The sequence below is a fragment of the Xenopus tropicalis genome, chromosome 9 (genome assembly GCF_000004195.4).
Source record: "Xenopus tropicalis strain Nigerian chromosome 9, UCB_Xtro_10.0, whole genome shotgun sequence".
In the NCBI taxonomy this organism is placed as follows: Eukaryota; Metazoa; Chordata; class Amphibia; order Anura; family Pipidae; genus Xenopus; species Xenopus tropicalis.
In genome coordinates this window covers 15,395,784-15,422,807 of record NC_030685.2, presented here as the reverse complement: position 1 = coordinate 15,422,807, position 27,024 = coordinate 15,395,784, and the positions used below count along the sequence as shown (strand labels likewise).

The 27,024-nt window shown below is 45.6% G+C and overlaps 1 protein-coding gene across 4 annotated transcripts in view; it reads left to right on the top strand.

Moving 5' to 3' along the window:
• rai1 (retinoic acid induced 1) overlaps window positions 1–24,114 on the top strand; it is a 119,537-nt gene extending 95,423 nt beyond the window's left edge. For all 4 annotated transcript variants that reach the window (XM_004918074.4, XM_004918073.4, XM_004918075.4 and 1 more), the window contains exons 2-5: window positions 8,427–13,746; window positions 21,913–22,006; window positions 22,925–22,974; window positions 23,638–24,114. In XM_004918074.4, the coding sequence (XP_004918131.2) occupies window positions 8,443–13,746; window positions 21,913–22,006; window positions 22,925–22,974; window positions 23,638–23,652 (5,463 nt within the window). In that variant the 5' untranslated portion in view covers window positions 8,427–8,442 and the 3' untranslated portion in view covers window positions 23,653–24,114. The remainder of the gene's footprint in view (window positions 1–8,426; window positions 13,747–21,912; window positions 22,007–22,924; window positions 22,975–23,637) is intronic.
• The last annotated feature ends 2,910 nt before the right edge of the window (window positions 24,115–27,024 follow it).

Sequence of the window (27,024 nt, the reverse complement as noted above, 5' to 3'; positions counted from 1 at the left end):
TCCAGAGCCCCCAGAGGAAACCCACGGAGACACGGGAGAAAATACAAGCTCCTCGCAAATAGATCCCTGCCTGGATTCGAACCTGGGACCCCGGCACTGCCAAGGCAGCAGTGCTTTGTGTTTATACCAAACACAATAAGGCAAAAAAGACAATATTCTTTGCATTACCACCTACGTGGAATATTTTTAGAGAAGAATGTGCTGTAGAACAAGGGGGCGATAATATCATGCTCTGTAATTCCTTTAATGAATTTGCTGCACACATAGGCGCGACTCCGGAGCAAATGTAGCACAATGCATTCATTGGTCTTGGATAGACAAAAATGCTTTTTAGACTTACTAGGTTGGGTTCTTTTTATATTATAAAAGCCACCCACCTTTTTTTTTGTGTTCAGACCAGTATTCATGTGTGGGTTCGTTGATGATATATTGGGGTAACTGTACTCTCTAATCATTAGACTTGGTCCACTAAGAGTTACAAGTAGCTTATACAATGTATTATATATTCTGGCATCAATAAATCATGCTATAAACTGTGCAGCAACTACAGCTTTACGGGCAAATTAACTCCCTGCAGTCTGCAGAACTAGATCTCGAAACAAATGCAGAGTAAAGTCCCCATACACGTTGAGATTCGCTCGCTTGGCGAGATCGACAAGCGAATGGATCTTTGCCCGATATCCCCACCTACGGGAGGGCGATATTGGGGAGCGTGTAGGCAAAAAAAAAATAATTCTATCGTTTGGCCCTGGGGCCAAACTATTGAATTATATTGGCGGCAGTCGGTTCGGGGACCGCATCAACGAGCCGATGCGGTCCCCGATCCGACTGAATTTTCTAATCAGTCCGATCTATATCTGGCCAATTTTAGGCCAGATATCGGTTGGGCAGGCCCCTCGTTTCTACCCCTACACGGGCCAATAAGCTGCCGAATCGGTCCAAGGGATCAATATCGGCAGCTACTATCGGCCCGTGTATGGGGACCTTAAGATCCATGAGATCAGCAAATGTCATCCAGGAGAGGTGCAGGGAACTAATGAGAAAGTCTATATAGGATAATGTGCCCTTTACTGTGAACTGTAATACAGATCCAGGGGCGCAATGAATACTGGGCCCTGACATGGAAAAGCAGGATTCACGTGTAAGGCGGAGCTTATGAGGAAGTGGGTAGGGTTTGGGTTGATTGTGGGCTGGTTTTGGCATCATTAAGGAGTGGCCATGGTGAATCAGGGGAGTGGCCATGTTCAAGGGTCTTTTTTTCCTATTGGGGCCCCATTTTATTTTTTGTTAGAATCAGTAGGTTAACTGTGGGCCCCTGGGGGGGAGGGCCCTGCTAACTCGGAACCCTTTGATTACTGATATATATTATATATGATAATATCACTGGCCATGGCCTGTTAAATGGACATAATTTACAGGTTATTCTTGGCTCAGTGTATTATTAGGAGCTATTTCCCACGGCTTTTGTTTCTGTATGTACATGGTGTACCTTAGCCTGAGACAGGGAGAGACACATATATATATATACAGTATAGTATTGCATGGCTGTGCTTTGTATGCATCTAGAGTGGGATAAAATGAAAGAAATTACGCCCCCCAGAGGTTAATTAACCCCTCTCCATCCTCTGACGCTCGATTGGCTATTCCACGTGGGGCTCGTTTTGTGACTTAACAATAGCTAAATTCCAGCCCCCTTTTGTGCGGAGCCCCATACGGCGATTGTAAAAGGATTGCTGGCGGATCCCGGCTGTGCGCGGCTCTCGCGCCTGCATTCAGGGATCTGTATTTTCCATAGTGCTCACATATTAATTGATTTCTCTTTCCTCTGCCTTTCAGAGGCTCATTTCCCTCCTCACTCCTTCTAGAATGAAATTGCTGCCATTTAAGCGGGGGGGGCCTTTGCCTGTGACATATTCTTCTGCTATGAGGGCTAGAGTATGGCACTGAGCCCCGCTGCAAATTATATTAAGGGCCACCCTAGGAGATGGTTCTGGTTCCCCTCAGAGACCCCAGGGCCTGCCATTCCCATTGGTATACCCACATAGTGTAGCCTTCATAGCAATTTGAGGCAGAAAATATAACCCCCTTTACTGCCCCTACCCCCCCCCCCTCCTTCACCATTGCTGACCATGAAAATGCCCAAACCAGCAATTTCCATACAATCCATGAAAAGTCAATTACTGGGTAACATTTACAGGTCACCCACAAATATTGGACTGGTTGCTATGGGTTACTAGACCTGGTGCAAACTGTGTCACCCACAGATATTGGACTGGTTGCTATGGTTTACTAGACCTGGTGCAAATTGTGTCACCCACAGATATTGGACTGGTTGCTATGGGTTACTAGACCTGGTGCAAACTGTGTCACCCACAGGTATTGGACTGGTTGCTATGGGTTACTAGACCTGGTGCAAACAGTGTCACCCACAGATATTGGACTGGTTGCTATGGGTTACTAGACCTGGTGCAAATTGTGTCACCCACAGATATTGAACTGGCTGCTATAGGTTACTAGACCTGGTGCAAATGGTGTCACCCACAGATATTGGACTGGTTGCTATGGGTTACTAGACCCGGTGCAAACTGCGTCACCCACAGATATTGGACTGGTTGCTATGGGTTACTAGACCTGGTGCAAACAGTGTCACCCACAGATATTGGACTGGTTGCTATGGGTTACTAGACCTGGTGCAAATTGTGTCACCCACAGATATTGAACTGGCTGCTATGGGTTACTAGACCTGGTGCAAATGGTGTCACCCACAGATATTGGACTGGTTGCTATGGGTTACTAGACCCGGTGCAAACTGCGTCACCCACAGATATTGGACTGGTTGCTATGAGTTACTAGACCTGGTGCAAACTGTGTCACCCACAGATATTGGACTCTTTGCTATGGGTTACTAGACCTGGTACAAACTGTGTCACCCACAGATATTGGACTGGTTGCTATGGGTTACTAGACCTGGTGCAAACTGTGCAGCTTTTTTCTTTTTACATAATTCTCTTTAGTTGTCTTCAGTGACTGATTACCATAAGGACAATGTGGACAGTTACCTAGGAGCTTGTGGTTTTTAGGGGACCCAGCAGCAGGTGGGGGGAGTGGAGCTGGAGATAATCAGAGGAAGGGAGCATGGTACTGCCCAGAGCCAACCTGTAAATGTCGCTGGGGCTCGCTGTTCAGTGTTGGACTGGGTTGTCTGGGGCACACCGCGCCTGGGGGACCCCTACCCCAGTTGCAAACTCCTGCTCGCCCCTACACCACATACCATACCCCCTCTGTAATCACGGTGGGAGCACCGGCACCCACTGTTCCGAGTAGGGGAGCAGGAGGAGTGGGCTGGGTTGGCGGGGGCCACAGGGTCTACTAGGGCTGGGGCCCACCATGTTTTTTTATGGTGTCCCACCAACCCGGTCCGACCCTGCTGCTTCCTGATGGTCTGGTATTCTGCAAGCCCGACCCAGGCTGGATCTGTTAATGCATATTATAAATATGAAAAATTCATTGAAACTAATTGGAGAAATGGCATTTCAAAGAGACCAAAACAATAAGAAATAAAGGATCCTTGTCCCTTTCCAAAATGGTGCTGTTTTTCAACTAGTCAGCCATAGTGTCCGACTGCTGCCAGCACAAGCCCAAGCCGTGTGTTATTAGCAGTCTCTACAGCATTAAGGGGCTCACACATCCCATTCCGCCGGCTCATTTGTATTCAGCGCCTCGGTCCACAAAAGCACCTTCTGTGCGGCTTCAAACATAGATCATGTAATGATGCTGATGATATTCCCTGGCACAAATCACTGGGAGGGAGCGGTTGGAGGATGGGGAACCAGTCAGGCATCGGAGGCAGGAGAGGCGGTGGGTAACCTCAGCTAATGAGGGGCACAGGTGCACATGTGACTGGAGAAAATGCACAAAAATAAAATGTCGGCCTTCTGATACACAGATTTTAGGGCTTGTCCAAGCTTCCTTTATGCTATGTATATACAGTAGGACCTGTACCCTAAACTGTTATTCTGATTTACAGATCTAAAGACCTGTGCCAGGGCGCTTTCACGCACAGCCAATCAGATCTTTACTTTCATGTTCTCACATGTGGAAGACTAATCAAAACAAGTTGCTGATTTGGCACCATTAGGCATCTGTGGGGAATGTAAGGGGGTTTGACTTCCACAACTGTGAGTGTGAGGTATGTGTTCCTTTTGTGCCAGGGATGTTATGGTATAAACAAGGAGGAGCCACCATGTCCTGCCTCTTTAGACGTCAATCCAGGAAGTTAGTGGGTGTGGCCAGAGAGTCAGGAGGCCTCAGTAAAGGGAAAGCCTAAAGGTGGCCATACACGTAAAGATCCGCTTGCCTGGCGAGGACACCAAACAAGCGGATCTTCTGATAACCCCACCTACGGGTGGGTGATATCGGGGGAATTTAGGCTAATTTGGTCGAATTATGACGACTGGAATAGGCGCAGTTGGTTCGGGGACCGCGCCAACAAGACGATGTGTTCCCTGATCTGACTGAATTTTTTGACCTGCCCGATCGATATCTGGCCAATTTCAGGCCAGATATCGGTTGGGCAGGCCAGTCATTGTTTCCTATAGACGGGTCGATAAGCTGCCAAATCGGTCCAATTGGGTAACCAATTTGCCCAAGTGTTTTTAGCCGGGAGGTACGGGCTTATTCCTTTGAACACACATAAACAGGCAATATGGGCCCGACTGCCGTCAGTGAAATGGACTCGGTGTGTTGAACCGGCTGTCTGTTCCGTGTACCCCCGCGTCCAAGGGACCAATATCGACAGCTACAATTGGCCTGTGTATGGCCACCTTAAGAGAGTGTACCCTAGTGGGAGTCGGGAAAGGGACCCCATAGGGCTTGTAATTAGTGGGGCTCATTTATAAACTGGGGAAATTTGCACTGGGGCAGTAACTCATAGCAACCAATCTGTTATTACCTTTTCTTCATCAGCTGCAAGTAGAACAATGAAGGCAATCATGTGATTGGTTGCCATGGGTAACTAATTTGCCCAGTGTTTATAAATGACCCTCAGTGACTCTACCGCCTCTCATAGCAGTCTGTAGGAAGGGTCAGCTCGAATGAGCAGCCTTAAGGAGGGACAGAATGAAGCGGTTTCTAGGGGGTAGAGACTCAGGGTAGAGTACATTTCCTTAGGAGGGATAATAATATACTACCACTTTGAGATTAGAATTATTCAAAAAGGATTTGGCCAAATATCGAACCGAATCTGAATATGTACTTACATATTATATATATAAATTAGGATACAGAAGGGTTACAGAGCTCCGTGTGTGGTGAAAAATTTTCAGCTTCTGTGTTTATGTAACAAAAAGTCACGTGATTTTATGGATTCGATTTGGCCAGGAGCGTGGATTTGGCCAAATCCTGCTGAAAAAGGCCGAATCGGCTCTTTTCCTGATATCCCCCACCTACGGGTGGGCGATATCGGGAGAATCCAGGCGAATTTTGTTGTTTAGCCCCGGGGCCAAACAATCGAATTATAATGACAGGTATAGGCAAAGTCGGTTCGGGGACCGCATCAATATCCGACTAAATTTTTTAACCTGCCCGATCAATATCTGCCCGATTTCAGGCCAGATATCAGTCGGGCAGGCCCGTCATTAGTGCCCCTTAACAGGACGATAAGCTGCTAAAAAAGGGACTGATTTCGGCAGCCAGAATCGGCCCGTGTATGGCCACCTTTATTACAGAACCACTGAACTTTCTTCAGAAAGCGAGAGTTATAGTTTAGCTTGAAGGTCCGTTATCTCCACCATTTTGCAAGGGCCCAGCTGTGAGAGACAGGGAGTCCCATGTAGCAGTGATTTAACCTATTTTTGTAGAGTGTAAGCTCTTTTGGGCAGGGCTCTCTTCCCCTCCTGTATCGGTTATTGATTGCTTTATATGTTACTCTGTATGTCCAATGTATGAAACCCACTTATTGTACAGCGCTGCGGGATATGTTGGTGCTTTATAAATAAATGTTAATAATAATACTATACCCTGGCGACGTATGGGTTCTATTAGCCATATTGGTGCATTACGCTCTGTATGCACACACACAAATGTATATCAGGGGTTAAATCTTACAAAAGGAGGTAGTGGAGGCAGCGCCGGGGGAGCCGTAAGGGGGGCAGCAGGGCACTTTTTCATCTTTATGCTTCTAACGTTCCCTGTAGAATGCTGATGAAGGTGGCACGTGGGTGGGCAATGTGTTGCTCCGGCTCTGGCTGGAAATTGGTTCAAAGCGCTTTTTTTCTGATTAAAGGAAAGAACCAGCCTAATGATTGGTGCGGCATCGCTATCTGGCAAGCGCATACTCTCAGCCCCTGGCCTGCCGCGTGCGGTGTAACTGGAACGGGGTGATCTGCCAGTATCAGCCACCCAGGCTGTCTCTGCACGCCAATAATCTGTGCCCTGTAAACACCGCCTGCGATGTGGAGTGAATGTGTCCTGTGGGAAACGCGCGCAGGGAAGGATGCGTTTTTAGCCGGGAGGTACCTCCTGGCTTATTCCTTTGAACACACATAAATAGGCAATATGGGCCCGACTGCCGTCAGTGAAATGGACTCGGTGTGTTGAACCGGCTGTGTGTTCCGTGTACCCCTGGTGTGCAGTGAAGATGCTGGGCGCCAGATGAACGCTTGTGCGGCTAATATGGACATAAATATATATATATAGGGAATAGGGGCCTTTGGGGACACTTAGTATTACTGATGTATTAGCAACTATTATATAACCAAGTTCTGTCCTTAAAGGGGTACAATTAGGGGCAACAATCTGGGGCACTGCAGGGATGGCACACTGGCACCCATGGCAATACTACTTAGCCCATCACCTCACCACCCCTCTCAGAGACACATGCCACCCCTGCCCACCCCTAGTTCCTGGCCTGCCCTCAAACTGCTGACTAGCAAATGCCACCTGCTGATTGGTTCTTAGAGCTTCCACAACCAGTTACTGCAATATTGGGTCTAATGTAGGAGAACGTAATAACAGGATTAGGAATTTGGTCCAGGTCCAGTAACCGATAGCAACCAATCATATAAACAATTAAAGCTGATTGGTGGCATTGTGGGGCAAACCTCCCACCTATTATCATATTCCCTCTGAGTGTTAAACTGATAATTGCTGTTATTATATATATATATATATACAGGTATCGGAACCCCTTATCCGAAAACCCATTATCCAGAAAGTTCAGAATTACGTAGACTTTACTGTAGACTCCATTTTAATCAAATAATTCATATTTTTTCAAATTATTTCCTTTTTCTCTGTAATAATAAAACAGTACCTGTACTTGATCCCAACTAAGATATAATTACCCCTTATTGGGGCAGAACAGCCCTATTGGGTTTATTTCATGGTTACATGATTCCCTTTTCTCTGTAATAATAAAACAGTACCTGTACTTGATCCCAACTAAGATATAATTACCCCTTATTGGGGGCAGAACAGCCCTATTGGGTTTATTTAATGGTTAAATGATTCCCTTTTCTCTGTAATAATAAAACAGTACCTGTACTTGATCCCAACTAAGATATAATTACCCCTTATTGGGGGCAGAACAGCCCTATTGGGTTTATTTAATGGTTAAATGATTCCCTTTTCTCTGTAATAATAAAACAGTACCTGTACTTGATCCCAACTAAGATATAATTACCCCTTATTGGGGGCAGAACAGCCCTATTGGGTTTATTTCATGGTTAAATGATTCCCTTTTCTCTGTAATAATAAAACAGTACCTGTACTTGATCCCAACTAAGATATAATTAATCCTTATTGGAACCAAAACAATCCTATTGGGTTTAATTACTGTTTAAATATTGTTTTTAGCAGGCTGAAGGTAGGAGATCCAAATTATGGAAAGACCCCTTATCCGGAAAACCCCAGGTCACAAGCATTCTGCATAACGGGTCCCATACCTGTATATAATAAATGGGTTGCTTTTTCTCGTTTTTTACATTTAAAAAAATGTATTGTTGCATAAAGGAAAAATGATATCCTTGGGGCACAGAGAGTCCCTGCCCTTTAGAGCTTACAATCTAATTTTATGGTACCTGGAGCAGAGAGAGAGACAAAGTGACGTTCCCAAGGTTACCCGCGGCTGTAATTGGCACATGAATCAAGCGCTGGCCTCCCTTGAGTCCACTGCCGGTGTCTGTGCCTCCCCCCTCCCCTTGCCTATAGGATGGAAATGAACAAAGGCATAATGCATGATTTAATGTAATGTTCAGATTAGTCCCCCACTATGTATATTTCATGAGGGTCTGCCCACCCATCCTTATTGGGAAGGAGTGCTAAGAGCAGTGCTGTGTGCCAGGCTGTAGTTATAGTTGGATCTTAGGAGCAGATAAATCCCTATATCTAAATCTTTCCTCTTTTTTTTTTTTTTCCTCTCATTCCAGATAACTAGCCCAAGCCATGCAGTCTTTTCGGGAAAGGTGTGGTTTCCATGGCAACCAGCAGAACTACCAACCAACATCACAGGAGTCATCACGCCTGGAGAATTACCGACATCAAAGTCAGCCGGCACTCAACTGCGAGCGGCACAGGCAGGTGACCAAGAGCTACTATGCCCACACGTCCTACCAAGGCTACGAAAACAGCGTGGGGGAGAAGTACCCCAGGGGCGACAAGCAGATCGCCGTTCAGCAGCTGCAAGGAAGGGTGTCTTTTGCCAGCTTCTCGGAGGGTAACGTGTACCCCGGACATTATACAGGGGAGGACGGACTACAGAACTGGGGGCAATCTCAGACTTTGAGTGGGGCCAAATACGAGGAAAACCTAATAAAAAAGACACCCGGGGAAGAAAGGGGGTATCAGGATCCGCCCGGGCAGAACCCGTTCCGCTCACATTCGCTGCATCACCAGCAGCAACAGGCCCTGCCCTATGCCAAGATTCCCAGGCAGAAAGTTCAGAACAATGTTCAGTCCTCTCCTCTATCCTTTTCCCAAGCCTCCCACTTTAACCAGAGTTTCCCAACGTCAACCTATTCCACCGTCACAGGGGGAAGCCAAGTCTCCCACACTTATAAGAGCTGCACCGCCCCCTCCAACCCTCAGCATGAGCGCACCATGGCTGCGGCGGGTCAGCGGGTGCAGACGATGCACGGCTACCAGTCGACTCGAATGACTCCTTACGAGCAGCCGCAGCTCCACCATGCTCAGGAGACACTACACTACCAAAATATGGCCAAATACCAACACTACAGTCAACAGAATCAAACTTACTGCCAATCAGAAACTCCCAGCCGAACTCCAGAACAATATTATCAGCCTTTTAGTCCCAGTGCCAGCCATTCACCAGCTCGGTCAGTGGGCAGGTCCCCATCTTACAGCTCTACTCCCTCTCCTCTGATGCCAAACCTTGAGAACTTTCAGTATAACCAACAGCAGCAGCAACAACAGCATAACACTGGCACATTTCCTTTAAGCATGACTGACCACAGTCATTATATGCCTCTTCTAAATCCGTCACCCACAGGAACGTCCAGTCCTGAGTCACAGAGTAAAAGTCTGCAAAATGACAAAATACCAGAGACCTTGCTTTCTGATCTTAGCCTGCAGAGCCTCACCGCTCTGACGTCCCAAGTGGAAAACATCTCCAACACCGTGCAACAGCTGCTTCTTTCCAAAAGTGGAGTTCCTCAGAAGAAAGTGATGAAGACATCCCCGAGGACCCCTGAGCAAATAAAGGGGCAACACTGCAGCCCAGAAAGCAACACATACTCTGCTGAGCAGATTGGAACTCCTCTATCCGACGCACTTGGTACCCCTCAGTCTGTGCACACCGAGATTCCAGATACAGACTACCTCAGTGGCTCAGAGGACCAACTTGAAAGAAACTATTTGTACTGCGGTCCAGGCCAAAGCCCGGCGAGGGCCAACAATCCCAAAATGAAACCAGAATCTCTCTCTACTTGCTCTGTAACTTCACCCGATAATATGTCTACAAAGTCAGATGATTCTTTTCAAAGTATTCAGGCCAGCCTTCCTCTGGAGACCTTTGCTAAACTGGTGAGCAGTGAGAGGGAATGCCCACATTTACTGGTCAATGCCCTTTCCCAGGAGGAGCTATCCACTGAAATTATCGCACTCCAAGACGCTATTGATAACGAGAAAGCGGAGAAGGCCTGGGTGGACTCCCCTGTCCTCAGTAACCACTCCCCAAAATCTCCTTTACATCTCGAAAACAGCTCAGCCTGTGTAGAGACTGCAATACAAACCTGGTCAGGCCAAGAGAATGTGGAGGAATTTCCTGAAGATCTAAAGAAAAGCATGACAGAAGAGGCCAAACCAAACCAAGACTCGTGTTACAGCGACAAGTCTTTTGAACGGGAGGAAATACCCCCAGAGCCAACTGAAGCAACTAAAACTATTGACAATTCTGGCAGTTTGTGTTCTGATAAGAATATTCTAGCTGCAACATCTAGTGCCAGTTATACCAGCTCCTCTGATACATCTGCAAGTACAACTTGTCCAAAGACAATGGATCCCTTTGGTTGGCCGGATAAAAACATGACTGAATCATGCCTAAGGTGGAAAGACTTGGAGCTCAGTCTGCACGAATCAGACCTTGAAAAAGATTTATTTCAGGTCAAGGATAATAAAATTGACTGTCAGCTTGATGTTCCCGACGTTGAAACTCCTCTAGAAAATGACTCCGGTGAAGAGTTTAATAAGGAGGGAGCGGGAGACTTGGCCTACACGGACATTGGTAAGACTGACAACGAGAAGTGGCTTGAAGATACTAGAGACTGTTATACTGAAGAAGACTTTCAAGACATTCCTGATATCCCATCCCAAAAGGAATCAAATCTGGAGCCAGAAGATTATTCCTCATTGTGTGATTTTTCCGATAGAAAATCTTTTATTTACGACACCTCACCTTCAAAACCATTAAAAGACATGGAAATGGTCTCTTCCATTAATACCCCAGAGTCAGTGGAAAACCCAAGCCTTGAGGAAAAAGAAAATTCAGCTCCATCTCAGCTCTCTGGTCACTCCATCATCCTGCTTGGCCCAGCTGTGGCCACAGAGTCTAAAGTGAAAAGTTGGTTCGAATCCACCATAACACACATTAAAACTGTGGGGGACATAAAAGAAAAGAATGAAGAAGACGCCGAAGCCTGTGCACTTGAACCTCTAACCCTCCCAGACAGAGATATGAAAGACCTGAAAGTGCAGGATAATCAGCTGGATGTGAAAGCTGAAGAGCCACTCGAGAGGAAGCCTCTTCGCAGTAAAAAGAATCCATGCAGAGCAGTAGAAGCGGTTGAGTCTAACAAAGTGGCTCAGAACCCTGTCGGTGAAACAGCTAAGGCAGATAATGAGAAAGCACAAGAGGGGGCTGCAAATACAATGGTCATTGTTCCGGTGGCCAAGGCTCCAGTGGCAGAAGCAAAGCCGGCAAGAATGTGTACCCGATCTTCAACTGCAAAGGCGGATCCTCAGGTGAATGGAGGAGCAGTGGGGCCTCCACCGCTCCATCAAGAGAAAACCAATAAAAAGGGTGAGTTCAGTGTAAAGGAAAGAACCTCTTTTAAACCCGGGAGAAGAGGTGGAAAAGCTGTGATGAAACTGGTGTCTTCTTGTGACAGAAAAAACTTCATGCTTCAAAGCAAGTCACAGAGCAAGCTCGGCAGTCAGAAAGCTAAAGAAAACAGCATTAAGCTTCTCAAGGATGAAAAGTCTATGATCCTGAGGTCTCGCAGCAAGAAGCAGGAACTCTTCCAAACCAAAAAGAGGAAAGGAAAGAGAGGAATGAGCGTGGTTATTAAAAAGCGGGCATGCTTGAAGAAAATCCTGGCTAACAACTGCACAGTTCCGGACACGTACAAGTTGATTCCGAAGGTAAAACGCATGAAGCTTGCAAATGCAGGTGTTCCCATCAATGCCAAGGTGTCTGACCGATGTCTGCATTCCCTGAAAAGGAAAGCGAATTTTATTTCCCCAGTACCGGCCAAAAAAAAGAACCTGATCTTACGCAGCAAAAATGTCAAAGAGGAAAAATCCGAGCCAACGCCTCATTTATTCAAGAAGATTCGGCCAACGAAGAAAGAAAAAGTCAAGTTGACCATTGCGGCAAAAAAGACATGCAAGGTCATCCTAAAAACCCCTGCTGTTCGTGTGACGCCGGAAGTGCGCATAAAGGTGCCCTCTCGTTCATCATATGCAGGGGCGGTAAAAACAAAAGTTCTGCCTCCCAGGAAGGGCAGAGGCCTGAAACTGGAGGCCATTGTGCAAAAGATCACTTCACCGAATCAGAAGAAGCAAGGGATTCCGGGTGCTTGCTTTTACAACAGTGTGGCAGCTGGTGACAATAGCCTGAATGCGCTAACACCAGGAAAAGAACTGAGAGAGCTTAGTTTAGTCTCTGCAGACAGCGAAACTAGGACGGTAAGTCAAAACAATGCACTAACGTCAGAACCTGATCTACATTCTCTGAGTTGCAGAGGCTCCAACAATAGGTCCTTAAAAGGAAAACCCTTGCACAGTAAGAAATTGACCTCCTCTTCCCTCCACTGCACTACCACACACAGAGGGACAGAGCAAGAGGGCAGTTATATCAAGGCAAAAAGACTCAGTACAGTTCCAAAGAGGAGAATCAGAAGAGGTAGGTCCAAGGGTGCCGTGGACAGACCCAAAAACACATCGAAAAGGCAGATTGGGGCCTCTCCTTCTGCCCTACTGACATCTAGAGATAAGGCTCTTTCAGAAAGTGTCCACCAAACCAACAAGTGCAAAAAGCCTCAGCTCAAGGAGGCTCCCAGTGTTCCCAGTGGGGTGGAAGAATCCTCCTCTCAAGTCCGTGCCAGGAAAAAAACAAAGTACGCTAGCTTCAACGGCTACACTAAAAGGCAGCGCAAATGTGCACCCCGAAATAAGCCCGCAAAGCAAACTACAGGGAGAAAGTGTACAGCGCGGAGGAAGAGTGTCCCACTCGTAAGCCCAAAGGAACCCGAAATCAAGCTGAAATATGTCTCCAATAAACCAATGCGGTCAGAAAGTCGGGTCCGACCCTTCTCACCTTACATTCAAGTGGAGAACAAGAACGAATACACTACAACCTGCACAGTGATAAATACTGCGGTGGAAGAGAACAGGTTGCTGAAGGAGAGAAGCATCATGCATTCAGTTCCTCACTCTGCCTCGTTTGCCAGCTCTGGCACTTTGCCTCTCTCCTCCCGAATGCAGCTGGGGCCACTAGTGTGCAAGGCAGTGCCCTCTGGCTGCCTCGTCTGCTGCCTTTGTCGGAACCCTGCCAATTTCAAAGACTTGGGGGACCTTTGTGGGCCTTATTACCCAATGGACTCCCTACCTAACAAGAAAGGCAGGCCAAAGGATAAGTTCAGAATAGCAGAGGCGCCAGCAGAGAAAGCTGCCAAAGTCTCAGACAGCGTCTGTACAGTGGGTAGTGGGAGGGCACCTTGCTCGGACGTTGGGGAACTTGACCCAAGTAAGCACAACAACCTGCGCACCAGTGCTCGAGGGATGTTGAGGAAATTGCCCAGCTGTTACTGCTGCAGCAAAACTGTGGAAATAGCAGAGACTGAGAAACCAAGGAGACATCAGTGCAACAAGGCCCTGGAGCCACCAACTCCTGAACTGGAAACCCAGGAGCACTGGGTACATGAGGCGTGTGCTGTATGGACCAGTGGGGTTTACCTGGTGGCAGGAAAGCTGTATGGCATCAATGAGGCAATTCAGATGGCGGCCGCAGGGGTGAGTTCTTGTCTCAAAACGTACATGTATAGGTTTTCTGTGTATTTTGCACACTTAGACACAGATGCAGGCAAGTGTAAAGTGCATAATGGATGCAAAAGATCCCCGGAATTAACACCTGCCTTGTGGGAATTCTAGGTTTCCGTTAGCTGGGGAGCCATTGGGAATCACATGCTTTGGTGTTATTGACCTCACACACCTAAAGTGATGCCATTGCAAAAACAAAAACCATGTGACCTGAATTGCGTGCTGTGCCCAAACCAATTACAGCACCTAGAGCAGTGGTTCTCAACCTTCCTAATACCGTGACCCTTTAATACAGTTCCTCATGTTGTGGTGACCCCCAACCATAAAATTATTCCTATAGACCATCGGAAATATGTGTCCCAACCCACAGGTTGAGAGCCGCTGACCTAGAGTATTGCTGAAATTCTAGGAAAAAAACACTGCTTTGGGAAATATGCCCTAACATATGTGAATCCACAAAATATCAGGCATGTAAAGTTTACAGTTTACAGGCATTTTATAGAAGGAAATGATAGGTGAGGCGTATAATATTTAAGAACTTGTGGGAAGCACAAATACAGGCCATTTAATTTGGGGCTTGCATAGTAAATTGGAATTACAGATATAAGGCATTGAATGTTTACAGTCGGGGCACATTATGCATTGCAAATGCAGATGTGAGTCATAGAATGTTTACAGTCTCAATTTACTTTTAGACATTCTAATTGCAGACACGAGGAGCGGAATGTTTCTCAGTGCACCTTGTAATCTGGAATTGCAGATGCAAGTCATGGAATATTTACAGTTTTGTCGAGCAGTATGTACTGGAATTGCAGACATGATTTATGGAGTATTTATAGTTGCGTCCCCTTACTGCACTATATACACTGGAATTGAACACACAAACTATTGAAAGTTTACAGTCGTTCGCAGACACGAGGCACTGAATGTTTACAATCTCATTTCTGAGTGCATGTTATACAGTGGAATCACAGGCATTACACATGCAATGTTTACAGTTCAAGTGCAACTTTTACACTGGAATTGTAGACATGAGGGATGAAATGTTTACAGTCAGTCCACAGTTTAAACTGCATTTGCAGTCATTGGGCATAGAATGTTTACATTTGTAGTGCACAGTTTACACTATAATTTGGGGCATGGGGTATGGACTGTTTACGGGCTAACTCTTTATATTAGTATTTATAGTTTCCTCTCTTATTGCACTATATACGATGGAATTGCAACTATGAAAAGTTTGTAGTCTTGCAAATATGAGGCATTGAAGGTTTATAGAATAATCTCTTATGCAGTGGAATTGCAGGCATGGGTCATGGAATGTTTACAGTCCAACCTAACCTTTATGTATTGGAAATGCAGACATTAGACATGAAATGTTTACAGTCAAAGTGCGCCGTTTACACTTGAATTGCAGAAATAGGCCATGGAATATTTACTGGTTATATTTTTATATTAGAATTGGAGTCATGGAATATTTACCAATCATTCTTACACAATGTGTGTTGGCATAGCAGACATGATTCATGGAGTATAGATGGTTTCATCACATTTTGCACTATATACACTGACAAACACAAACTATGGGAATTGTACAGTCTTTTGCAGATGTGAGGCATTGAATGTTTACAGTCTCATCTCTTAGTGCATGTTATACAGTGGGATTGAAGACATGAATGTTTACAGTCCAACATTACTTTATGTATTGGAATAGCAGACAAGAGGCATGGAAAGTGTACAGTCACAGTGCACAGTTTACAGTGGGCTCACAGACATTAGGCATAGATTGTTTACAGTGTACAGTTTACAGTGGGCTCACAGACATTAGGCATAGAATGTTTACAGTTACAGTGTATAGTTTACAGTGGGCTCACAGACATTAGGCATAGAATGTTTACAGTTACAGTGTACAGTTTACAGTGGGCTCATTGACCTAGGCATAGAATGTTTACAGTTACAGTGTACAGTTTACAGTGGGCTCACAGACATTTGGCATAGAATGTTTACAGTTACAGTTTATAGTGGGCTCACAGACATTAGGCATAGAATGTTTGCAGTTTATAGTGGGCTCACAGACATTAGGCATAGAATGTTTACAGTTTATAGTGGGCTCACAGACATTAGGCATAGAATGTTTACAGTTACAGTGTATAGTTTACAGTGGGCTCACAGACATTAGGCATAGACTGGTTACAGTTACAGTGTACAGTTTACAGTGGGCTCATTGACATTAGGCATAGAATGTTTACAGTTACAGTGTACAGTTTATAGTGGGCTCACAGACATTAGGCATAGAATGTTTACAGTTTACAGTGGGCTCACAGACATTAGGCATAGAATGTTTACAGTTACAGTTTATAGTGGGCTCACAGACATTAGGCATAGAATGTTTAAAGTTACAGCTGGCTCACAGACATTAGGCATAGAATGTTTACAGTTGGCTCACAGACATTAGGCATAGAATGTTTACAGTTACAGTGTACAGTTTACAGTGGGCTCACAGACATTAGGCATAGAATGTTTACAGTTACAGTGTATAGTTTACAGTGGGCTCACAGACATTAGGCATAGAATGTTTACAGTTACAGTGTACAGTTTACAGTGGGCTCATTGACCTAGGCATAGAATGTTTACAGTTACAGTGTACAGTGTACAGTGGGCTCACAGACATTTGGCATAGAATGTTTACAGTTACAGTTTATAGTGGGCTCACAGACATTAGGCATAGAATGTTTACAGGTACAGTTTATAGTGGGCTCACAGACATTAGGCATAGAATGTTTACAGTTTACAGTGGGCTCACAGACATTAGGCATAGAATGTTTACAGTTACAGTTTATAGTGAGCTCACAGACATTAGGCATAGAATGTTTACAGTTTACAGTGGGCTCACAGACATTAGGCATAGAATGTTTAAAGTTACAGTTTATAGTGGGCTCACAGACATTAGGCATAGAATGGTTACAGTTTACAGTGGGCTCACAGACATTAGGCATAGAATGTTTACAGTTTACAGTGGGCTCACAGACATTAGGCATAGAATGTTTAAAGTTACAGTTTATAGTGGGCTCACAGACATTAGGCATAGAATGTTTACAGTTTACAGTGGGCTCACAGACATTAGGCATAGAATGTTTACAGTTACAGTGTATAGTGGACTCACAGACATTAGGCATAGAATGTTTAAAGTTACAGCTGGCTCACAGACATTAGGCATAGAATGTTTACAGTGGGCTCACAGACATTAGGCATAGAATGTTTACAGTTACAGTGTACAGTTTACAGTGGGCTCACAGACATTAGGCATAGAATGTTTACAGTTACAGTGTATAGTTTACAGTGGGCTCACAGACATTAGGCATAGACTGGTTACAGTGTACAGTTTACAGTGGGCTCATTGACATTAGGCATAGAATGTTTACAGTTACAGTTTATAGTGGGCTCACAGACATTAGGCATAGAATGTTTACAGTTACAGTGGGCTCACAGACATTAGGCATAGACTGGTTACAGTTACAGTGTACAGTTTACAGTGGGCTCATTGACATTAGGCATAGAATGTTTACAGTTACAGTGTACAGTTTACAGTGGGCTCACAGACATTTGGCATAGAATGTTTACAGTTACAGTTTATAGTGGGTTCACAGACATTAGGCATAGAATGTTTACAGTTTACAGTGGGCTCACAGACATTAGGCATAGAATGTTTACAGTTACAGTTTATAGTGGGCTCACAGACATTAGGCATAGAATGTTTACAGTTACAGTTTATAGTGGGCTCACAGACATTAGGCATAGAATGTTTACAGTTTACAGTGGGCTCACAGACATTAGGCATAGAATGTTTACAGTTACAGTTTGTAGTGGGTTCGCAGACATTAGGCATAGAATGTTTACAGTTTACAGTGGGCTCACAGACATTAGGCATAGAATGTTTACAGTTACAGTTTATAGTGGGCTCACAGACATTAGGCATAGAATGTTTACAGTTACAGTTTATAGTGGGCTCACAGACATTAGGCATAGAATGTTTACAGTTTACAGTGGGCTCACAGACATTAGGCATAGAATGTTTACAGTTACAGTTTGTAGTGGGTTCGCAGACATTAGGCATAGAATGTTTACAGTTTACAGTGGGCTCACAGACATTAGGCATAGAATGTTTACAGTTACAGTTTATAGTGGGCTCACAGACATTAGGCATAGAATGTTTACAGTTTACAGTGGGCTCACAGACATTTGGCATAGAATGTTTACAGTTACAGTTTATAGTGGGTTCACAGACATTAGGCATAGAATGTTTACAGTTTACAGTGGGCTCACAGACATTAGGCATAGAATGTTTACAGTTACAGTTTATAGTGGGCTCACAGACATTAGGCATAGAATGTTTACAGTTACAGTTTATAGTGGGCTCACAGACATTAGGCATAGAATGTTTACAGTTTACAGTGGGCTCACAGACATTAGGCATAGAATGTTTACAGTTACAGTTTGTAGTGGGTTCGCAGACATTAGGCATAGAATGTTTACAGTTTACAGTGGGCTCACAGACATTAGGCATAGAATGTTTACAGTTACAGTGCACAGTTAACACTGGAAATACCTACATGCGGAATGTGGTGTTTACAAGGTACCTTTACCTGTTTATATTAGAATTGCAGGCAGTGAGCATGGAATGGTTACAGTCAACTTACAGACAGTGTACACTGGAGTGTTTACAGTCATCTCGTCTTTTATTGCATGTTTTAAACATGAGGTGTGCAATGATACATATAAGACTTATATGTTTACAAACATGATGGATGTGTATTGTTTACAGACATCAGGTGTCTATTGTTTACAGACAGGAGAGATGCGCTATTTTTAGTATTGATTTGTGTAATGCTTGCAGATATGTTTTATGCAGGGTTTACAGTGTTGTGCACTACTAACATACATGAGGCATGACATGTTTACAGGCCTAACATATATAATGTGTACAGACATGAGGTGACCAATGTTTGCAGATGTGGCTTGTGGCATGGGGTAGGCAGTGTTCACAGATAAGAGGTGTCTTCATTGTACAGACATGAGGCGTTTTATGTTTACAAACACAGAACTTGTCATGTTTACAGTTATGAAGTGTGTATTTCTTTCAGGCATAAGGCGGGTAATGCTACTGTTTACCTGTTTACATAAACTGGAAGCCTGTTGTTTACAAGGGACCAATTGCTACAGTTACATTCAACTTGATTCCTGTGCAGGCCCTTGTGGTTAGGCCAAGGCTTATTGGGCAGGGGTGGGCAAAGTAGCCACACCCACAGGAGGCACAAACATAATCCCATGTCTATATAATCACTGAGGGGTGCCAAATGTTAGGCACCCCCCAGTTATTGTAATCACTTACCTTTTACCCCAGGCTAGTGTTTATTTGTGCCGTGGGTACCCCTGGAACTATAGCAGGGTGACTGTTACCCCAATGTTTCTATATATCTGTAACCTTGTTATGGGCTAAGGGGGCCCAGCCTGAAGGCCAGTTAGGGGGGGATTTGGGGTGAGTGCTTATTTGTGCCCTGGGTACCCCTGGAACTATAGCAGGGTGACTGTTACCCCAATGTTTCTATATATCTGTAACCTTGTTATGGGCTAAGGGGGCCCAGCCTGAAGGCCAGTTAGGGGGGGATTTGGGGTGAGTGCTTATTTGTGCCCTGGGTACCCCTGGAACTATAGCGGGGTGACTGTTACCCCAATGTTTCCATATATCTGTAACCTTGTTATGGGCTAAGGGGGCCCAGCCTGAAGGCCAGTTAGGGGGGGATTTGGGGTGAGTGCTTATTTGTGCCCTGGGTACCCCTGGAACTATAGCAGGGTGACTGTTACCCCAATGTTTCTATATATCTGTAACCTTGTTATGGGCTAAGGGGGCCCAGCCTGAAGGCCAGTTAGGGGGGGATTTGGGGTGAGTGCTTATTTGTGCCCTGGGTACCCCTGGAACTATAGCAGGGTGACTGTTACCCCAATGTTTCTATATATCTGTAACCTTGTTATGGGCTAAGGGGGCCCAGCCTGAAGGCCAGTTAGGGGGGGATTTGGGGTGAGTGCTTATTTGTGCCCTGGGTACCCCTGGAACTATAGCGGGGTGACTGTTACCCCAATGTTTCCATATATCTGTAACCTTGTTATGGGCTAAGGGGGCCCAGCCTGAAGGCCAGTTAGGGGGGGATTTGGGGTGAGTGCTTATTTGTGCCCTGGGTACCCCTGGAACTATAGCGGGGTGACTGTTACCCCAATGTTTCTATATATCTGTAACCTTGTTATGGGCTAAGGGGGCCCAGCCTGAAGGCCAGTTAGGGGGGGATTTGGGGTGAGTGCTTATTTGTGCCCTGGGTACCCCTGGAACTATAGCAGGGTGACTGTTACCCCAATGTTTCTATATATCTGTAACCTTGTTATGGGCTAAGGGGGCCCAGCCTGAAGGCCAGTTAGGGGGGGATTTGGGGTGAGTACAACAACCTCAAAGTAATTTGTTCAGTGCAGGAAAAAATGAAATGTTTAACATATTTATAAATAAATTATAAATATGAAAAACCAAACTTTTTGTCATGAAACGCTGTGTGCTCAATAACATCGAAGCGATGGCATTTGCGTAATGTGGGCTTCTAAACCACGTGTAGGCTGGCATAAAATGGGCAGAGCCGAGAAGATAATGATTAGTATGGGATTACATGGACATGGTTCAAGAGCTTTATATGCACCATCTTTTTAATTTAGTGCAGAAAGGGGCAGACAGCTTGCGAGAGCGCTCATTGACTTGCAGATTAGGTAACGCGGTGTAATGCCTGATACCGGCGCGCTCACAGCCTCCTTCCCAAACAATTAGGCCTCAGTGGTGAAACAGTTCCCTTATGGCCTGCAGGCAGAGAGAGAGGGAGCGAGAAAGGGGAGATAAAGCCGATTATTACTGATTGAGCGCCCTCTGCTGGTCATATGGTGAAACTGCATGGAAACTGCATGGAACCTTCAGCAGGGACACTATGCATGTCGCTAGATCAGTATCTGAGGCTGCAGCCAATAGTAGGAAGACATGGGGGCAGATTTATCAAAATATGAGTTTAAAGCTTAATACCTAAAAACTCACCCATGTTCTGTTCATTCCTATGGGATTTTTAAAAGCGTATTTATCAACGGGTCAAGGTTAGAACTCGCCATTTGATAAATAAGCTTCAAAAAAATCCCAGTTTTTATGGGGCAGATTTATCAAAATGTGAATTTAGAGCTTATTACATAAAAACTCACCCGCGTTCTATTCATTCCTATGGGGTTTATAGAAGCATATTTACTTTCACCCATTGATAAATACCCTTCTAAAAACCCCATAGGGATGAATAGAACGTGGGTGAGTTTTTATGTATTAAACCAGCAGTCCTCATACTGCGGCCCACAGGCCGCCCCCCCCCCCCAGGGAAATTCACCCGTCCCCCCGCTGCATCCTCACCCCTGGCAGCAGAGAGAGAGGACTCGGGGGGGAGCAGGACGGGGGAGGACAGGCGGCAGGTAGGACTCAGCGGGAACGAAGGGAGCGTCGGGGGGGGAGGGGTTGGGGAGAAATGCGACCAGTTTGGGGCACATTTTGCCGCCACTGCCTCCTTTGTCAATGGGGGGGGGGGGGTTGCTGTCAATGGCGGTCCAGCCCCCCAACAGAAGTTTGGGACCCCTATATTAAGCGTTAAACTCACATTGTAATAAATCTGCTCCCAAGTGTATTCTGGTAGCTCCTAGTCTGTACTGACTGCTATTCCAGAAACGACCATGGGAACAACCATGGCCACTAGGGGCATTGTTTTGTTATATAGTATAGGGAGAGTGTCTCTGCATACAGGATAGTTGCTCCTGATCACATGTATGTTTCAGGCAGGCAGAAGACATGGGGCTGTAATGCCTCATCTGCCTGCCATATTGCCCTGCCCACAAAGATAAGCTCCGCCTTAATTTAGCCTTGGACCTTGGAGAGCCCGTAGGAGATGGGCCAGGGTGCCGGGTCAATTTATGTCATTAAATGTTGCCTTTATACTGAGGTATCGGCACCACTTTATAGCGGACGGTGCCCATGTGGGTTCATAGAATTCTAATGAAGCTCTAAATGCCTGCTCTGCCTTGCAGCTGTGTCCCAAGTGTCAGAGGCCAGGAGCCACCGTGGGCTGTAGCCACAAGGGATGCGAGCAGAGCTACCACATCACGTGCGCCGTGGAAGCAGGTGAGTCTAACTGTCACCCCCGCCTTCTGAATGCTGCACCCCCAATGGGGTTGCTAGGGCTGCTAAGCCAAACAACAGGAGGGATACGGGAGATTATAATTGTGCTCAGCCATCCTGAGATACAATGGCTGCTTAGGCAAAACTGATGCTGCAAGATGAGTCAGTAATTCCATTATAGATGCTGACTGCTAGGAGATAGGGTGGGGGGGGACTCCGTTCTGGCTCCAAGAGCGCAGTTGGGCCATGATGGGGTCATTATACCACTAGCAACACGGAGTTAAATGATACCCCCCCCCATGTGTGCTAGTGAGTGGCCCTGGCTATGCACTCACCTTCCCATTAGGGATTATATCAAATGGGGGGGGGGGGGTGAGATGGGGAATCACTTTGCAGTGTTTAAGAAATGGCGAGCTCAGCTATTTGGGGATTTTGCAGCGGATGCCATTTTTATTGTTCCCAAAACATCCATTGACATTTCCTGCGAATGGAAGGCAACGAGGGAACCGTTAGAGGCGATGGAAAAATACTGTGACAGTGAGGCTTCACTTCCCGCCATGGTCTCATTGACTCGCACGCGGATAATGGGCAGGTTTATTCCAGGCTATGGGTTAACGAGGCCCTGCTGACATTTCCCCACCGCTCGTTTATTAAGGCCTCCTTATAACATGGGCAGGTGAACTGACTGCGGTGTTTGGTGGAGAATGCGGAAATGTTAATCACTGTCAGAGAGCTTGATCGCTGCTTCCAGTGCCCCCCTATGTAATGAGCAGGTCTGGACTGAGATTCCAAATAGCCCCCTGGCGTTTAGAAGTGCACCGAGGCCCAAACAGCCCCCCCCCGCTGGCACAGTAAATAGATAATTGGAGGAAAAAAGAAACTGGAGGAGGTGATGGATCATTTATCTGTTTTTTTTTGCAGGGTGCTTACTAAGCGAAGAGAATTTCTCCTTGCGATGCCCAAAACACAAGGTAAGGAAGCCTGTTGGCCTCATTCACATGTACTTTACTGAATTACCGATCCAAGAGGGCCGCACCACATCAGCCATCTTACTGCTATCCAACATAGGGAGATCCCTGTGCATTTCATTGGAGGAGTATCTTGCATTAATTGTCCTGGGAGGGTTAGGGATTCATTTGTTGTGCGTTGATGCTATAATAATCCACCCATATGTTGCTTAACCACAGCTCCCAGCTTTATGTAACATGATTGACAGGGGAACCTTGGGACCTTGATTTCTCCCAGTTTTCCCAGTTGTCCAGTCTGGCCCTGGTGAGTTGTAGTTCAGCAACATCTGGGTGAAGAAACGTCACTGGGTTGAATGAGTATCATGGCACGGCACAGTGGCTCAGTGCTTAGCACTGACCAATAGAAATCCAGCATTCCTTTCAGAGCAGGTTTAAGAGCTTTCCTGAGCTACTCAATCATACATATGATGTAGTTAAATGTGAGCCTATATGCCCCCCATTGATTTCTACGGGCCCTTTTAGTCGGTGGAGGGGGGAACAGATAGAAGAAGCTTTATGGAGCAGGTCCTCCCTCTAGAGGCCACTGTCAGAAACTGCATCAATAAATAGAACATGGCACTTGGTCTTCACCGTTTTGTTTCTCTTTCTCCCCTTCTTGTGTTCCAGAAACACCTGGTGTAAATGCCTGCTCCACAACTGTCACCGTCATCTCACCCCAAGTTCTTTCGTTCACCTCTCAGCACCGTCATCATGTTCCAAGCAGGTGAGAGAGGCGCGGAGGGCGGAGCTGTACCTGCTGCAGAGTCAGACTCGGCCGGTGCTTGGGCAGTGCAGGAAGTGTTCCCCCCTGCACAGCAGGCACAGGCTTGGCTTGCAGCGGATAAGGAACGTCAGCGGTCTCAGAGGGATTGTGGGTAATCCCAGAACGGAGACGAGAAGCGGGAGTGGAGCGATTTCACAGCCAAGGAAACAGTGATGGCGGATAGGTACCACAATGGAAGCTGGCCAAGCCCAGGTTCTGCCATTTAAATCTTATCGTTCTACCTATGTTTCTGGAGGCCACCTCAAGCCCAGTATTCTAGTTACGGGCAAACACTTACCAAACCCTGGGTTGGCGAGGCTCAATACGCATGCTTCTGCCTGCACACAGGCCACCTAAAAATGTCGCCAATCTGCGGGGATCGTCCTATGTCGCCAATCTGCGGGGATCGTCCTTGGGAAAGAACGAGAAGAATTCCTCATTGTTTGTAGTGTTCCAATACTCGGCCAGCAGACACAAAGTTGGCCTTTGACGTACAAGTCAACTGATGTTGCCCTTGCAAGGTCGGACCTTATAAAGGGACCACCTCATGGAGAAGGAAGGGAGATCCTTGGTAGGGCTCAGGAACCTGTTGTATTTTCAGGCAAAAGCATCCACCTGACGTTGACTTAAGGAGAAGCACAGAGCACGGACACAAACGTTCCCCCACCAATAATAAAAGCTGGTCTGAGTTGGCTTCACTTGTCCTGAAGGCCTCAAACTGCGCTGGGGGTCCGACGTTACCCAGATATCTTCACTAATTGAATCATTTTACATCCCCTTTGCATTGTATGGATCTCTTTATTCTTGCCCTTCAGTACTGGATGATGGTGGACAAGGTGCCCTAATACAATCGGCGGCGTAGGAGCTTCTCCTCTCTATCTGGCCTAGGTTACCCTTTGGCAATGGTACGAGAAGCCCATAGCCGCCCAGATACGAGATGGCCACTACCATGGTACAGAAACGGGCTACAAAGTACTCGTTTTTGCTTTTTGTTCTTTAAACTCCATTGAACTTTGTGATTGATAAGTGACCTTGAAAGTTTATTGCCACCAGTCGTGGCACCCCAAGACCACCGCCCCCCCACCCCGCCGGCACCATGTCCCTTTGTTGTTTATGCATTGATCCAAGGCTGTATTCTGTCGTCACCAAGTCAGGTTCCGAGATGTCAAATAAACCACTAGCCCCCCCATAGATTTGCCTGTGGCCACTTCAGGTAATGACCCCCCTACCACCCCCCCCCACCCCCCACCAATGTACATACAAGTGTTGAGGGTTGAAGTGCGGGTAGTGCGTCATTTAATGGTATGTGTGTGTGTGTATATATATATATATATGTGTGTGTGTGCGTATACATATACATATATATGTAATATATGGAAGACTGTAAATGTTTAACCCCTTTGCTGCCAGCGGGACTAGCGACGTGCTCGTTGAACGTGCTTCTGGCAACCGAAAGGTTAAAAAAAAAAAAATAGGGTTCTTTTTAGTAAAAAAAAAAGACAAAAAAAAACAAAAAACAATGCTTCACACTGAAGACTGTGACCGAGCTTTCTAAAAGATGTTTATTTTCTTTAAAAGTAAAAAAAAAAAAAAAAGAGGCTGTTGGGAATGTGAATAAAAAACAACAAAGAACACAAGTATTTTTTTTTTTTTTTTTAATGAAATCATTTTTCTTCTCCCAGGGGGCGGGGTTAATAAATGGGGGCGGGGTTAATAAATGTGTTTGTCTGTGCGTAATATGAATTTTGTTCTGGGATTAAATTCTGATTTAATAGCCTGAATGCCAGATACTGTGCTTTCGTCGATACGGCTCAGTCAGCAGTTGCTTTATTTCCGTTATCAGAGAGGAAATAGGCTCCGCCCCTGCGGTTCCGGAACTAAAGAGGAAAATGAAATAAGGTGCAAAAGTGTGTTCTGGGTGTTGTAACCTATAGCAACCTGGTCAGAAATGATGAACCTGCCCTTGACCCAACCTTGAAGATGGCCAACCCACCCCCGAAGTGTTCCTCCATTTTGTTTTTAAAGAACTAAAGCCTAAAAAATGAATATGGCTAAAAAAGCTGTATTGTATATATTGACCTTCATACACAAGCCCAGAGGTTCAGTAGCCCTATAGTAGTAATGATCTAGGCCCTTATAGTTCCCCATCTTGAATCCTGAGTGTCAGTGGCACCGCACATGCTCAGTTTGCTCTGGGCAGCTGTTGAGCTCAGCTAAGGGGTTGTCGGAAATCAATCAAACTGAGGTTTCTCTGTTATTATCAAGCCAAGAGGCCCCAGACCAGTGCCCCGTTATCCCCGGGTACAGGAAGCCAATAAGACAAGCAGGGAAGGAAGCACAGGGGACATGGTGCAAAGCCAAAGCTACTTTATTTGTCCTTATATAAGAAATGTATAAATATCTCTGGATAAATCTTCTGTACAAAAACATCTCAGAACTAAGAAAATAAAGTGAGTAGTAATACAATTGGGAGGTTCGTCCTTACAATATTTACAAGATATCAAACCCGCTCCCAGCTCCCTTTCCTTGCCAGCCAGCCTTCCGACCAACAGGTTGCTGTACTACAACTCCCAGCATCCCCAGAAGCTACACATTCTCTGCCTGGGAAGCCACGCTGGCAAGGAAAGTAATAGTGCATCATGGCTTAACAAACAGGATAAAGGGAAAGGAATTAGGGATAAAAGGGCCCCATGACCAGGGTGCCATGTCGGGGGCAGTACAGGACCAAGTGGTAGACATGGCAGGGAATGAGCCCTGATAATTTCTCTTTAGATGCTTATAAACAGCTAACCCAGTCTATAACATATATATAACAGATTCTGCATTGTACCACTAGGGGGAGCATGCAGCAAGATATAGCATTAGAGAAGAGAAAGCCTGGTTCAGTCCTTGGAAAATGGCACTGCTGCAAATCAGTCACCTCAAGATAAACTACTTATATATATATAATAATAATATAACCCTGATTGTTATATTAAATACTGGATTACAGTCTAATTACCGGCTGATCAGCGAATGAACAATACATGAATCTGTGCCCACAGAGCTGCACTAACACTACTATAGCCCAGCGGGCATGTAGCACAGCAGTAGCCAATTGGGCCTCAAGTCTTACAAAGCTATTGGATATCCCAATAAATGCATTTTGGACCCCACAAGCTTTTATACCTGGTCCCTATAGAGCTAATATATTCCTCTTCCATCCTGACAAATCAGGGATATATTAGGGATCCACATCTAGTCACTTGCAT